General features: G+C 40.1%; 3 protein-coding genes across 3 annotated transcripts in view; 1 reads left to right on the plus strand and 2 right to left on the minus strand.

The window, feature by feature from the left end:
- LOC311001368 (uncharacterized protein) overlaps positions 1-16,360 on the minus strand; it is a 148,307-nt gene that overhangs the window by 112,216 nt on the left and 19,731 nt on the right. The gene's annotated exons all lie outside the window — the stretch shown is intronic.
- Positions 1-16,360, minus strand: part of LOC311001533 (uncharacterized protein) — a gene marked incomplete at its 5' end in the record, with an annotated part of 89,109 nt that overhangs the window by 69,766 nt on the left and 2,983 nt on the right. The gene's annotated exons all lie outside the window — the stretch shown is intronic.
- On the plus strand, positions 4,312-9,365 carry LOC311001454 (hyaluronan and proteoglycan link protein 4-like; the record flags this gene model as incomplete). The annotated part of the gene is made up of 3 exons (XM_083992539.1): positions 4,312-4,409; positions 4,527-4,609; positions 7,637-9,365. The coding sequence occupies 3 exons, from the start codon at positions 4,312-4,314 to the stop codon at positions 8,146-8,148; spliced, it is 693 nt and encodes a 230-aa protein (XP_083848665.1). The 3' UTR covers positions 8,149-9,365.

Below are 16,360 nucleotides of genomic sequence, written 5' to 3' on the forward strand. Positions count from 1 at the left end.
TCAAATTTTTACCCTATTCACCTGCAGTGTCTCCCCTTAAAAACTTGGATTGGGACTGGGATTGGATTAAGATATTGGTGATCAAAGGTGAAATAAAAACCCCAGTGACGACCATGTGACAGTTTAACATTTATTGAGCGTTCACTGGCGACTGCAATAAACCACTAAGATGCTCACTCTCTGTGTTTGAAATTCACACAACAGAAATAAATGTGCCTTACTGGAATTAGACAGTAGAGGGAAGTCCAGTCTGTTTGTGGAGAGACACAGATGAACTCCTCCTCATTCCTCCTCTGTGTTGAAACACACTGTGCAGCTGTTTCTAAACAACAACTACATGAACTGAGTCTTTCAAAATAAAATGCATTGGGACAAAATAAGTTTGACAACTCAGCAGCCACGAGGACAGAGCCACATGATCAACTCATGATACACACGCACGCACGCACGCACGCACGCACACATACACACATACACACTCTACTTACAGGATGTTAATGTTTATGAACTGGATTCTGGTTTGTTGTTGTTTGTATGAAGAGAGGAATCAGAACCTGAATCCATTGTTATAAAGAGTGGAACGGCACCAGAACTTTAACTTTCTGCTTCAGGTTCAGGGAGTTTGGAACAAACTGTTATGATCGCGTTATGTTTCATTTCCTCCAGCTGATGGAGCAGCAGTCTTCTTTCTTTCTTTCTTTCTTTCTTTCTTTCTTTCACTCTCTCTTTCTCTCTCTGTAGCCTATTTCTACTGTTTCTCAACAATGGCTGAGCTTTTCTAAATAAAATGCAGCCACAGGACAGGGGATGATCAACTCATGACTCACACACGCAGCCTGAGCCCCGTGTTGAGAATTAGAGATTATTATATTTATATTATACATTATATAAGATATAAATAATCATAGAAAATGAAAATAAGCTGCAATCAGTGTTTAGAATTAAAGATATAAAAGCTATGAGAACTGTGTTTGTGATGTTATGAATGTATAACCAAGGGAAATATTATTTATTTTACTATTTATTATATTTGTGAATATTATAGGTATATTATTAGGTCCTATTTGCGGTTATTGTCCCGACTGTGGTTGGACAGGTGATCAATAATAATATCTGTATTTAGACTAGTTATCTTTTAAATGGCAGCTACATTGATTTGAGGCAAATCATTTTTAAAATTATACAAACAATATGATGCGAATAAATAAATAAAATAGGGTTAACATGAATAAATAAAAACAAACTTATAACTGATCTATAGATCAAATGATAGATCAAATCTATAGATTATTTTGTGATTCCATTGATTTAAAGAAATGTAAATTAATCAAACATACATTCATTAAAAACAAATCATAATATGATATTTTTTCTGTTAAAGAAGACTAAATGTGTCATTTGTCCAACTGCGCTATTAAACAAAATAGAAAATCAGCAAAGCAGAGAAATTAATAATATTTATTTTTTATAAATAGGCTATACAACATCAACAACTGCACGTGTCATTTGTTGACATCCCTGTGTCTGAATGAATAGCGGTCATCTTATCAAGTTACCATGGTGATTTGAAGTGCTGCCCAGGCTCGAGGCATGGATTCATAGGTATGGCTCGAGGGCAGAGTAAAGTTTGGACCATGACTGTGATTTTGACTCAACAAAAGTGGGCGGGGACTGCAGCAGTTGCGGTTGGGGCTGTAGCCTTTATAAAGCAGAGTGTGTGTCCGGCTCACTTCACTTCAGTCGCCTACACACAGGGAACATGAAGAACCAGACCAGACCTGAGGCGCGAGCCACCGAACCGGACCAGCGGGTTCTGGACGTGAAGACGGAACCGAGCACCGGGACAGAGGAACAGGTGAGTTGTGATGTTGTTGTTGTTGTTGTTTGGATTTCACTGGGTTTTAGGCTCTATCATGTAGTAGAATCATTCATATTTCCTTATAGCTACTGTATGTTCATCAGACCGGACAACACCTGCACCGATGTGACGTCACCTGGCGTCATCGTCGTGATGTCACAGTTGTAGGTTAAAGGTGTTCGATTAAGGTCCGTCCCTGTTAAAGGTTAAAAACAAAGACGTGTGTGTGTGTGTGTGTGTGTGTGTGTGTGTGTGTGTGTGTGTGTGTGTGTGTGTGTGTGTGTGTGTGTGTGTGTGTGTGTGTGTGTGTGTGTGTGTGTGTGTGTGTGTGTGTCTGTGTGTGTGTGTGTGTGTGTGTGTGTGTGTGGTCGGTGCTGCGGCGCCGTGCTGTCGGGCCACAGTCTCGGGAAATTTGTATCACTTCTACTTTTCTATTTCAGTGTTAGTTCTGTATCTCGTTCCTCATGTTTCACGGTGTGAATGGCAATTGAATGAAAATCTAAATTAGGCCTAAATAAAATAAAATCTATAGAAAGCCAAAATGTAATTTTGACTGACTCATATCACTATACCAACAAAGCTGAATATAAACACAGAGAATTAAAGATACAAAAAGCTGCAATTAAATGTGAGGAATAAATGGGCAATATTAAAACTTATTTAAATAAAAGCAGTAATTATTAGAAGTGTATAAGAAATATGTATTTTGAAGTTATTCTAACCGGACACGTGATCAAGAACACACAACACTATCTACATTTATTTATTTTGTAATGGCAGGAAAAAGATGAATGATTTATCGATGAATCAATTATGAAAATAATGAACGATTATTATTACAGTATTATTACTGTTCTGACTGAACTCCAATAGACACATGAGGGGGATGAACCTCGTCTTTGACCAGCAGGTGGCAGCATCAGGCATCTTCTGCCACAGTGAATATTACTGAGAGGAGAGGAAAGGAGAGGAGGAGGGGAGGAGAGGAGAGGAAATAAGAGGAGGGGAGAGAAGAGGAGGGGAGAGGAGAGGAAGGGAGGGGAGGAGAGAGGAGAGGAGAGGAGAGGAGAGGAGAGGAGGAGAGGAGAGGAGGGGAGAGGAGAGGAAGGGAGGAGAGGAAATGAGGAGAGAGGAGAGGAGAGGAGAGGAAAGGAGAGGAGGACAGAGGAGAGGAAATGAGGAGAGAGAAGAGGAGAGGAGAGGAGAGGAAATGAGGAGAGAGGAGAGGAGAGGAGAGGAGGGGAGGGGAGGGGAGGGGAGGGGAGGGGAGGGGAGAGGAGAGGAGAGGAGAGGAGAGGAGAGGAGGGGACAGAACATTACTTTTGATACTTAAATAGAGTAAATGTCAGTTACTTTAAAACCTTTACTGCAGTAACATTCGAAGAGGTGACTTAAACTTCTACCAAAGTCATTTTTCTGGTAAGACCCACACGGAAAAAACCTATAGGTTTTAATATAGAAAGACAGAGTGCTCAGAAGGTTCAAAACATATGACGAAGGTGCTCTTTGGTGGGAACATTGGTCAAAAAAGGAAAATCCAAGGCACTCTTCTTCAATAATATAAAAAGCCTTTATTTATACAATGGCTATATCGAATAAAAAACATTTGAGTGGGTTACAGCCCACGCGTTTCGGCAGAAGCCTTCTTCAGAGGGGTTTTAATATAGGTTTGAATATATGTGACATACAGACACATGTGTGACATTTCATATATGCGCATATATGTATATCCTATATCCTCATGAGGATATAGTATGCACATATGAAAGCTATATGCAGTTTACCTGTGCATATATGGTGCATGTATGCTGCATATATGCACCATACACCATATATTAGCATATATGAAATATTTGTAAAAATAAAATAAAATAAATCAGTATCAGTATAGTTTTATTAATGTTTTTACATTAATAAAACCCAATATCCTGTCACACCAGCAGCTCCATGTTGTCTCAGAAGCTGTAGATCCCATCCAGGAGCTGAAGGCATCAGGGGATCTGCCTGAGTTTATATGGACATTCTAAATGGAATGTGTTTTTGGCATGCATTTTTATCTTAGCTCCAATAGTCATGGTAAGGAGAACATCATTGTTTCTTTTTTTGTCTTGAAACATATTTTATTGGATTCTTTGACCCCCAAAATGTACAGTTTGACACCAAATTAGTTATTATAGCTACAACAGAAGCAAATATATGGGCCTCTCAAGTATGGTGGGCGACCATTAAAAAAAAAATAATAATAATTTCCTGATTAAAAACAGTGGCTGGTTTGCTCTCTTAAAAACACTTTCTGAGTTCACATTGAAGCTCAAGTCGTGGTTGAGTCACTGTCGTGTGATCAGTCTGTTCTATATTAATCAGCTGCTGCCTTTGTGACCTTTCCAACTTCACTTTCCTCGTTGCAGAGACCGGAGACGTGAACCAGAGCCGTTCATGGAAACTTCTACAACATGGCAACGGCAGTGCTGTTTCGGAAAAAATGGTGGCGGCAGCGGAGGAGCAGGAGGAGGAAGAAGAACGTGACAAAAGAACCGTGCAGCAGAGGACGGTGAGTTTTTGGATGTTACACCCATTCTGTGGTTCTACACGGCAACAGCAAGGGGCAGGGGTAAAGAGGAAGGGCAAGTCCTCCTCAGTCTGTTTGTTGGTCATTGTGTTGTCGTAGTGTCATGGCTGCAGGAGCTCGTCAAGTTCTGCTGCTTATGTTCTGGATGTTTGTCTGGTGTGAAGCAGAGGAAGACCTTACAGGTGAGCTCTGTGGTTTTGTGTGTGTGTGTGTGTGTGTGTGTGAACAACGGCGCATGAAACTTTCTATACATGACGCACTTTTTTTAATGACATAACAGGGTGCGGTCTGCGTGTTTGTGTGTGCGCGCTTCGAAACCAACACGGAGTTGACTTGGAGAAAATATTTACTGGCTGTTGTTATGGTTTTAGTGTTATGAAGTGTGCCATCATGTGCAAACATTTTAGGAACGCTGAGTTTGTAAATCTACTGGGAAAACTTCCTCTTGCTGAGGCTTGAATCTCCCCCCTCCCCCCCGATCCCGCCAGCATCATGAGCCTGTGCTGCTAAAGCTAGCTAGCATCGGGAGTCAGTGAGTTAGCGAGACGATCTGATTTACACTCGGTTACGTTTCCACTGTGACGTTCACGAGGTCACACGAGGACGGGTAAAGGACGGGCTTTGGCAGCGTGAAATCTAGGTTTGGCTCAGTCGTCGTTTCTTTTCCTCTTTCTTTTGCAGCACAAACAAACGTTTCCGGAAGCTGACGTGGCACTGAAGCAGAGCAGTCTGGGTAAAAAAAGAAAAAAACACTCTGAGGAGGAGATCAACAATTACAGGATTAAGAGAAAAGCAGTTTTATTTGTGCAGCATTTGTGTGCAAGTGCAAAAAGGGAATCCTTCGAGGTTCATTGAACTCTTCCTTAAAGATTGTCAGATATTGGCCGCAGATGTTGTTGTTGTTACTTGGTAACAGCGGTGTCATAGACTGGGGGATGTGTAGAAGTATTTCTGGCCCTAAAGTGAGTGAGTGTTGCATCAGCTTGGTCTTCCAGTGTCTCTACGGGTTCTGTCTGGGTTTTATAGCAACTTTTACAGCAATGTATCAAAATAAATCTTTATTTGAAATTATTTTATTCATATTGTTTTTATTTTGACGCCTTTTATCTGTTTTTAGATGATCTTAAGTCCAAGTGTTATTTAAGGAGCACTTGCCATGCTCAAAGTGTATTACAGGCTTGGAGGTTCACATCTGCATGTCAATATTTCTAAAACTGTTTGTATGTACTTCTCAAAAACTGTAAGTGTCGACAATGATATATATCTTATATCTTTGTAGAAGGCCAAAAAAATTTAGGTAGCGCAAGAATTTAAATATTTAGGAATTATCCTTGATTCACAACTTCGTTTTAAGCAGCAGGTAAAAAGGATCGTAAACAGAATGAAATTGAATTTATCCAATTTTAGATTTATTAGGAATAACTTGACACCAGAATCGGCTAAGCTATACTTTACTTACTTACTTACTGGCGACCTGTCCAGGGTGTACCCCGCCTCTCACCCGAAGTCAGCTGAGATAGGCTCCTGCTCACCTGTGACCCTAGTGCAGGATAAGCGGTATAGAAAATGAATGAATGAATGTATGATACTGAAGAAACTTGAGCGATTAAATTTGGACACCAAAATAAAACACAATACAATAAAATATGCTGATGCTGTGTTGACCTACAAAATATGTCTCCACTTCGTGAACTTGTTAAATACACTCAAACAGATCAACCAGAGCGAGCTCCAGAGGCGATTGTGTTGTAAGACCAAGTGCATTTGGTCAAGCTGTATTCTCTTTCCGTGCATCCCAGACCTAGAACCAAATACCTGGCACTGGTTATAACAGCGCCCCTGGGCTGTTAATTACTTGGTGATATCAGATCATGCATATGCAAACTCCCAACTCTTACCTTGTTTACTAAACTTCTCAAGACATGGCTATTGGAAAATCAGATATGTGGTGATAATCCTGTCTAAGAGTGTTAATTGTATGGGGCACCACTCTGTATTTTTTTTTCTGTATATTGGATACATATACTTATGTTTTTCAATTTCTTACAATAGTGTGCACATAATACATGTATGTATACAAATTTAGTGCAATAGTAGACCTGCATGTGCAATCGTGTGCCATGGGCATAGTGCAATTTAAATCAATCCTGCACTTTATTGGGGCATTGTGCAATCAGATTAATTTAATCTTGCACTCGCACACTTTAATTAGCATAGCACTTTATAACTGTTCTGTAATCTCTTGGTCCCCTTGATACTTTTCCGGCCAATTAATATGTTGTTCATGTATGTTTGTGTCAGATGTCAAGGTGTTATCATGATGCATTGTCTATTGTCCTAGTCCTGCCTCTTGTACTTTTATCTTCATTGTTTTTATGTCTAACATCAACCTGTCAATGGGACTGGGGATGGAAATTAGCCACTTGGCTACAATCCCACATATTTACACAACAGTGTTCATTAATATTAATATGTACTGTTCCTATTTCTTTTTTAATCTGAAATTTGATGAGATAAATGGTATTTTTAATTTAATTTGATTTACCGTATTTCACTGTCTTAGTCTTTTAGTTTTTAGCTCCAGCATTAAACACAAAGTGCTTTACCTCTGTGAAGCACTTTGTCTTAAAGTCTTAAATAGTTCTATCTTCCAACGGCAATCACTTACATAGAGTGTTTGGTCTGAAACACGGGTCTGTCAGTCACTCTGCTCTGCTCTGAGCCGAGGAGAAAACTTTCTTTGTATCCTACAACCTTTATCCAATGAGGAGAGAGAACGGCATAAAGGGGCGGTCCTCCCTGTGTGTGCAGCCAAGGGATGCGCCTGAATGTGGTGACGTAGGGACGAGGACCAATAGATCCATGACGAGGGCAGGGCCGGTAACTCCATCGGCTGACAAGAAGTTATGATGCGTTCAGGGCAACCCGTAACTCGTATTTTTCCGACCTGTGAAGTCGTACCAGTTCGATCTGGTACGAGTTCACGGGTCGGAAGTTACGAGTGGCCGTTATAGTGACTTTCACAGGTGAAACAGGTCGGAAAAACACGAGTGGGTTGCCTGGAACGCTACAAAGTCGTAAATCGTGACTTGAAGCTGTAATTTACGGTTTCAAAAGCCTGCCTGGAACGCAGCATTAGCCGAAACGACCGGACCACTTACTTCTGCTTTAATGTTCTGTTCTGTGTGTTTTGTCCTCTTGCTGTTCAGATCCTCAGCCGCTGGAGGTGACGGTGAAGCCCGGAGAAAATGCCACTCTTCCCTGTCGAGGTCGTGAAGGCGCCGACATCAGTCTCCTCAAGTGGACCAGGAACCAGAGCCACGTCCTCTTCTGCCGGGTCAACAGCGGCTGTGTTGAATCGTACCAGGATCCGGTTTACCGCGGTCGAGCTCAGGCGGTCGATCCCAAGATGGAGCACGGAGAGGCCTCGATGGTTCTGAGGAACGTCACCTTCGAAGACGCTGGGAGATTTGAGTGTGAGGTCCTGGAGGCCACAGAGGGACGGGGCAAGAGGGACACCACGATCAGAAGTCTCATCGATCTGAAGGTCGACAAAGATCATGTTGGACCTGAACCCCCTAAAGACGGACGAGTTGGGCTGATCATTGGTCTGGTGGCTGCTGCAGCTGTTTTTGTTGTTGTTGTTGTTGTTGTTGCTGTTGCTGTTGTCTATGTTGTACGTCCCAGAAACCAAAACAACAATGGCTCTGCTCCGATCTAAAATGACTTCTTTAGTCTGGGTTTTAAATAGTTTTTTACTCCACACAGTGGCCACCTAACTTAAGATTTAGTTATGATCCTTGCACACATTGGCCAAACACCTGTAATGAGAGAGTCCAAATTCTTTGAAAAAAGGGCACATTTACTGGTTGCACATGAGCAAGTAGATGAAAAATTTACTTGCACACTCTCAAATTTATGGGTCAATATTCCTCCATTTAGGGTCAGTCTCGAGCCGAGGGTTAAACCACTGGGTTCAGTTTATTCGGCAGCTAAAGCAATAAGGAACATGAGTGATGTGTTACAAAGCTGGTCAGGATAAGCAAAAGGAATAATTTATGCTAAATGAAGAGCAGACAAATGTCACTGAGGAAGAGCTTCTAGTTTAGTATTAGCTTATTTTAGCTTAGCATTAAGCTGCCGCTTGTTGTTTATTTGATGTCATGCAGCTACATTACAACATGGTAGAGATTATTTTTTCCCGTTGATAAGCTTGAAAAACCTTAAAAACCTCCTATTACAAACACGATTATTTCACTAATCGACAAACAGTATTTATTGTTAAAAGATGAAGAAGCACTGAGCTTTAAGCCTGTTTGATACTTCTGCGTAACCACGTCAGTCTGTCACATCTCATTTGGGAAACTTTTTGTCCTGCAACAATGGCCACCAAAAGTGCAAAGAGTTGGTTTTTGGAGTTGGAGATGATTGATGTGGAACGATGAAGGCTACGGACACAAAAACAACGGTACAGAATGAAGGAGAAGGCTGGAAAAGCTAAATCGTGTTCTGAGCCATCGACTTGACGCAGAAGCATCAGTCAAGCTTTAGCGCCGAGACTTGATGTCGACTTTGACACTGTAAAAAACAAAACAAACAAAGAAAACACCAGTATGATTAGAGTGGATGGTTTTATTTAAGTTAAACCTTTTTTTTTTTTCATGTGTCCCATCCACATCCCATAATGCAGCTGTGGTATTTGCTACTGAGCCTCTACCTGTTTTAGATTTTTACACTGTCAGTATAAACCTGCTGTTAGTTTGTGTTTGTTTGTGTAGAAGAAGAAGCCACTGCCTCATGTTCTTCTTCAGTTCTCAGTATTGTTGTGTTTCTGCTTCTTTTTCATGCTGTGTTTAGTTTAGAGCTGGAATCATTCTGAAAGATGTTTGGACCATTTACAGAGTGAAATGAACAAACAACTGGAACCATAGGAACAAATACACTCAGTATTAAAAGGTGCATTCCTTCACAACACATTCCTGTTTGCTGGAAATCCAGAATTTTGGTTTTTGGTAGGGAATCAGAAATAAAGATATTTTTGAAGAAAAAAAACTACATGTGGTGTTTCTGTTTACAGGGGAAACTTGTTAAATCTGATTTTTTTTTTTTTAAACTCTTGGAGCAGGAGATAGATTACTGTAAACAAACAGATGATGCATTCAGGGACAGCTCATGAAGAAAGAAAGAAAGAAAGAAAGAAAGAAAGAAAGAAAGAAAGAAAGAAAGAAAGAAATAAAAATCCTGTCCTGTGTGATGATGTTTGTTTGGATGATGGAGATTTGCTGCCACCTACTGGCTGAGTGGAGTCTTAACCATGGAAACACATTGAAGCAGAATATTAATGTAAATTATATTCAAATGTATAATAATAATAATAATAATAATAATGATATTGTTATCATTATTACTATTTTTTATGAATATGAATACCATGTTACCATGACCCTGATCTTTGACAACTGGCTATTGTCTGTCCAAACGTCTCCGTCTCATGGACACAATGTCTCGTTGACGCCTTGAGTTAGAAATCTCCACTGAAGCAGCACTTACAGACACCAAACCTTCCAGTTTGATATTCCTGTCTATATTCTGAAGGTTTTTACAGACGGGTTTGTTGATATATCTGATATGAAAACAAATTTCCCCATAACAAATAAACTTAAACTTAACTTAAACTTAATCATTCACAGCCTGATTTATACAACATTTTATTCCTAAAAACATGGACAAATTAGATGTTTTAGGGCTGGTGACAGTATTTTCTCATTTACAAAGTGATAAATAGAGATATTCAAAATCCCCTCTGTAAAAACTTCTGACTCTAATGTGTCAACAAAATAAAACAAGAAATTTGAAAGGGGCTTTATCCATTTTTCAGATTTCAATTCTGGAAATGTATGCAAATTAGCGCATATTTCATTAGATATTGCCTCATTTACATATTTAAACATAACATTTGACAAAACTTGTAATACAAAAAATATTTGTCTTAATGTGAGTGATAAACATGGAAAGTTTCATGGTGATATCTGTTAGTTAAAAATTTTTACCCTATTCACCTGCAGTGTCTCTGTGATAATGGTGGTTTTCTTTTAGTTTCTTAAATATATAAAATATTTCAAGATGAATAAACCACCAAATTCAAGTTCTTTTCTTACGATAGTGAGCAGTACTCAATTATCTGAACACAAGCTTAGTTACAGAAAGATTTATTGAACAAGGTTTGTTAATACTGTGAGGGCAATGTCTCTTGTTTTAAAAATGAGAAGACCTCCTTGTAAAAGTAATGTTTGTTTTTTTAAGAAGGATAAAATTCGCCAGTCCAAGCTCACGACCACGCTCCAGTCCTTGTCCTCCTATAGTCTCTTCTGCCACGCCGAGTAGCCACCGCGAGCCGTCCTCCGTCTGAAGATCCCTCTGTTGTTTGTGCTGCTTCCACCGCTCTCACACGGCCTCCACTTGGCTGTAGCTCCTCCCAGCGACGCCGTGGACCTAAAACACAGGAGACGCCGGCCAGCAGTCTATTCTACAAACACAGGATGCACTCTCTCTGGTTTCCAGAGTTCTTCAGGCGGTAGCTAACAAGTGTATCGATTAGGGACTCACGGGTTTTTGGCAGAAGCTCCAACTTCTGCCATATCACGTCCAAACGCCTTCGATACACTGTTGCCGGAGTCACTGGACGGCCCTCGTGGTCTGCTCCTACGGCGCTGCTTCTCTGTCTTATGGTACAGACACACCAACTCCGGCGGCGACGGATCCGGCCACAACGGACCGGCGAGCGCTGCAGCGAGTGGGCAGGACTATGTGACGTTTATGTGACGTAGTGCCGAGCTTGAGTTTCGCTCTGCCGTTTCCAACATGGCGGCCGGGTCACAAACGATCTCATTTTACAGTTAAACAACACACTAAAGTATGTTTCTGAAAACATTTGAGGCGGGAAATGTGTAGTGCAGTAACAGAATCTGGATTTATATTTGATCAACACCGCCTAGTTTGATAGTTTGAACGAAGTTTCTGGAGCCGGCCGCATTGCGTTGGACGGACCTCATTTGCATAAAGTTCAATCTATAGAACTTTATGCAAATTCACATACGGCGACGGGGCCGTCAACTCCTCCTGCTGTATCCATCTGCCCCGCCCGGCCGGAGCTCCTGCTCTACATAGACATGAATGGAATCCGTTGACTGAACGTCGGTTGACGGAGTTGGTGTGTCTGTACCATTCAGCGTCTTTGAAAAGAACAAAAAAAAGGCACACACATCCGGCTACCTGGCCTGCCTATCAATCAGTCCGTGGGGCTTGCTGTAGCAGCCGATTGGCTGGTAGGTCAGAGGTTGCATTCAATGCTTCAAATCATAATCTGCCGTTTCTAAATCATACATGTAAATTCAAATCAAAGAAAGTAATCAGGAGAATCATCATTAAAGAAACCTCAAAACACACAATAGATAAATAAATAAACATGCAAATAACAAAATACGGCACATAACAGAAAACCAAATATTAAATCAGCAGTAATGCATTAACATGACACTCAACATAACATCTCCCCTTAAAAACTTGGATTGGGACTGGGATTGGATTAAGATAGTGGTGATCAAAGGTGAAATAAAAACCCCAGCAATGACCATGTGACAGTTTATAACATTTATTGATCGATCAGTAATTGATTTACAGTATATACAGTGTAATAAATAATGAGGCCAGTGTGAGTGAGCAGTGAAGCAGCAGCAGGACGTCAGTGGTCAGACTGGTGAGAACCTCAGTGAAGAGTAGACGATCTCTCTGTCCGCTAAACACACACACACACACACACACACATTATAGATTAGAATGACTGGACTTGGTGTGTGTGTCTGTGTGTGTCTGTGTGTGTTTCTGTGCACGTGGTCTGACGGTGTCATAAACTTGGGGGACGTGTGCGTGTGGACGTGGGTGCAGCGTGTCATACACACTGGTGATGTCACAGTGGGCGGAGCTTGTTGTACCTCGGCTGCTCTCCGGCCGGACGTCGGCTGTCGTTCTCACTGTGGTGTAAATGGTGGTCGCCTCCGGCTCTGCAACACAAGAGTCATGTGACCAGGGTTAGTTAGTTAGTTAGTCAGTTCGTTAGTTAGTTAGTCAGTTAGTTAGTTCGTCAGTTAGTTAGTTAGTTAGTTAGTTAGTTAGTTAGTTAGTTTATTCGTTTGTTCTTTCGATGTTCGTCAGTTCGTTCATTTGTTAGTAAAACTTAGAAACTAGAAATCTTGGAAGTTAGTTAGGATTACTCAGGTTTACTAAGAAGTTAGTTAAGATTAGTCAGGGTTCGTAAGAATTAGTTAGGATTAGTTATAGTTAGTCAGTATTACCCAGGGCTAGTCAGGGTCAGTTAAGATTAGTTAGTTAGTTAAGATTAGTCAGGGTTAGTAAGAATACGTTAGGATTATTCAGGGTAAGTAAGAGTTAGTTAGGATCACTCAGGGCTAGTAAGGGTTAGGTAGGATTTGTTAGTTAGTTGGGGTTAGTTAAAGGTGGTTAAGATTACTCAAGGTTAGTTAGAATTAACCAGGATTAGTTAGTTGGGATTAGTGACAGTTTGTTAGGGTTACAAAGAATGAGTCAGACGATAGGGTTAGTTAAAGCAGGTTTAGTTAGTAAGCGATCCGGTGGTTTTGTCTAACTTCCTGTCAGCAGATGGAGTTAGCAGTCCCCGCCCCCGTCCCTACGTCACCACATTCAAGTGCATCCCTTGGCTGCACACACAGAGAGAGGACCGCCCCTTTATGCCGTTCTCTCTCCTCATTGGATAAAGGTTGTAGGATACAAGGAAAGTTTTCTCCTCGGCTCAGAGCAGAGCAGAGTGACTGACAGACCCGTGTTTCAGACCAAACACTCTATAGAAGTGATTGCTGCCAGAAGATACAACTATTTAAGACTTATATTAACACAAACATTCACCTTACTTCTGCTTTAAGGTCAGTAAGACTTAGAGTTAGTTAATTTGTTCTTTCGATATTTGTCAGTTCGTTTGTTAGTAATACTTAGAAACTAGTGTGTGTGTCTGTGCACGTGGTCATAAACTTGGGGGACGTGTGCGTGTGCACGTGGGTGCAGCGTGTCATACACACTGGTGATGTCACAGTGGGCGGAGCCTGTTGTACCTCGGCTGCTCTCCGTCCGGACGTCGGCTGTCGTTCTCACTGTGGTGTAAATGGTGTTCGGCTCCGGCTCTGCAACACAAGAGTCAAGTGACCAGGGTTAGTTAGTTAGTTAGTTAGTTAGTTAGTTAGTTAGTTAGTTAGTTAGTTAGTTAGTTAGTTAGTTAGTTAGTTAGTTAGTCAGTTAGTTAGTTAGTTAGTAAGAGTTAGAAACTAGAAAAGTTAGTTAAGATTACTCAGGGTTAGTTAGAAGTTAGTTAAGATTAGTCAGGCTTTGTAATAAATTGTTAGGAATAGTCAGGATTAGTTAGCGTTAGTTAGTTAGTTAGTTAGTTAGTTAGTTAGTTGGTTGGTTAGTTAGTTAGTTAGTTAGTTAGTTAGTTAGTTAGTTAGGCTTAGTTAGGCTTAGTTAGAGTGAGTCACAGTGAGTTGGGGTTAGTAAAAAGTAGTTAGGATTAGTTAGAGTTAGTTAGTATTACTCAGGGATATTTAGTGTTAGTCAGGGTTAGTTACAGTTAGTTAGGATTAGTCAGAGTTAGTTAGTTAGTTAGTTAGTTAGTTAGTTAGTTAGTTAGATAGTTAGATAGTTAGTTAGTTAGTTAGTTAGGCTTAGTTAGTTAGTTAGGCTTAGTTAGGCTTAGTTAGAGTTAGTCACAGTGAGTTGGGGTTAGTAAAAAGTAGTTAGGATTAGTTAGAGTTAGTTAGTATTACTCAGGGATATTTAGTGTTAGTCAGGGTTAGTTACAGTTAGTTAGGATTAGTCAGAGTTAGTTAGTTAGTTAGTTAGTTTGTTGGTTGGTTAGTTAGTTAGTTAGTTAATTTGTTCATTCTTTTGATGTTCGTCAGTTCATTTGTTTGTTAATAAAACTTAAAAACGAGAACACTTAGAAGTTAGTTAGGATTACTCAGGGTTAGTCAGAAGTTAGTTAAGATTAGTCAGGCTTTGTAATAACTTGTTCGGAATAGTCAGGATTTCCTTAGTTAGTTAGTTAGGGTTAGTTAGAGTTAGTTAAAGTTAGTAAAAATTAGTTAGGATTAGTTCTAGTTAGTTAGTATTACTCAGGGCTAGTCAGAGTTAAGATTAGTTAGTCAGTTAATTTTAGTCAGGGTTAGTAAGAATACGTTAGGATTATTCAGGGTAAGTAAGAGTTAGTTAGGATCACTCAGGGTTAGTCGGGGTTAGTCACTTAGTTAGGGATAGTAAGGGTTAGTTAGGATTTGTTAGTTAGTTAGCGTTAGTTAAAGATGGCTAAGATTACTCAAGGTTAGTTAGAATTAAACAGGATGTGTTAGTTGGGATTAGTGACAGTTTGTTAGGGTTACAAAGAATGAGTCAGAAGTTAGGGTTAGTTAAGTTAGTAAGAGTTAGTTAGTTGGGGTTAGTTAAAGGTGGTTTAGTTAGTGGACTTAGTCAGGGTTAGCCACGGTTGATTGGGATTAGTTAGAGTTAGTAAAGATTAGGATGGTTAGTTAAGGTTAGTCAGAAGTTTGGGTTAGTTAGGGTTTGTGGTTGCTCTGGGTGAGTTAAAATTAGTTAGGGTTTAGGGTTAGTAAGAGTTAGTAAAGATTAGGATGGTTAGTTAAGGTGAGTCAGAAGTTTGGGTTAGTTAGGGTTTGTGGTTGCTCTGGGCGAGTTAAAATTAGTTAGGGTTTAGGTTTAGTAAGAGTTAGTAGGTTGGTTGGTCGGTTGGTTGGTTAGTCAGGGTTAATAAGAAAAAATTAGGGTTATTCATGGTAAGTAATTGTTAGTTAGGATCACTCGGGGTTGAAATTGGTTAGGGTTACTCATTGTTAGTTAGAATGAGACAGGATTACTTAGAAATGAATTAGGATTAGAGACAGTTTGTCAGGGTTAGTTAAGAATAGTTAGGGTTAGTAAGAATGAGTCAGAAATTAGGGTTAGTTAAGGTTAGTAAGACTTAGTTAGGATTAGTTAGAGTTAGATAAGATTAGGATGGTTAGTTAAGATTAGTCAGAAGTTAGGGTTAGTTAGGGTTTGTGGTTGCTCTGGGTGTGTTAAGATTGGTTAGGGTTTCTTGGTGATAGTGTTCATGGTTTATTAGAGTTAGTTTGGGTCAGTTATGATTACACGGCTTTAGGGTTAATAACACTTAGTTTATTCTGTTGTTATTACTGTTTTTTCTACTTCTACCTTTCATTGCTGATTCATGATCAAAAACAGATAAATTAATGCATTATAAATCGAGTACAAAATAAACATGTTGCCTTTCATAATCCAAATGATTGAATACCAATGAACTTTCATGAACAGAGGAAGAGGAACACACACATAGACACATCATAACCAACCATGTGGTCACGTGGGTGTGAAAGGAAATGTGATTGGTCATGTGGTTTTGATACAATGAATCAGATTCAGTTTTTCACACTAACACTTTGCTTTAGATAGAGAGAGAGATGATGATGATGATGATGACTGTAATATATTTAAACTGTGAAGCAGTGAGGCTGCTCAGCTCTAGCTCTCACTGGTGGTTTTCATGAAACAGGAAACAACCACAGAGCCCCTCTTCCTCTTCCTCCTCTTCTTCTTTTTCTTCCTCTCTCTCTTTTCACACTTCAGCCACAGGAAACAACCAAACATCAACACATCTAAACCATTGAGTCACAATATTATGAACCCACTGCGAGCTCAAACCTTTACATGTTATGTTATGTTTTGCTACGCTATACCTCTGCTTTGTCTGCCCGGGTGATGTGATGCTGTGATGTCATCGAGTCCCGCCACCTCAGCCTCAGGACCTGGATCGAAGCAGCAGCAGAGTGAACGAC

Source organism: Trachurus trachurus (genome assembly GCF_905171665.1).
Source record: "Trachurus trachurus genome assembly, chromosome: 18".
Taxonomy (NCBI): domain Eukaryota; kingdom Metazoa; phylum Chordata; class Actinopteri; order Carangiformes; family Carangidae; genus Trachurus; species Trachurus trachurus.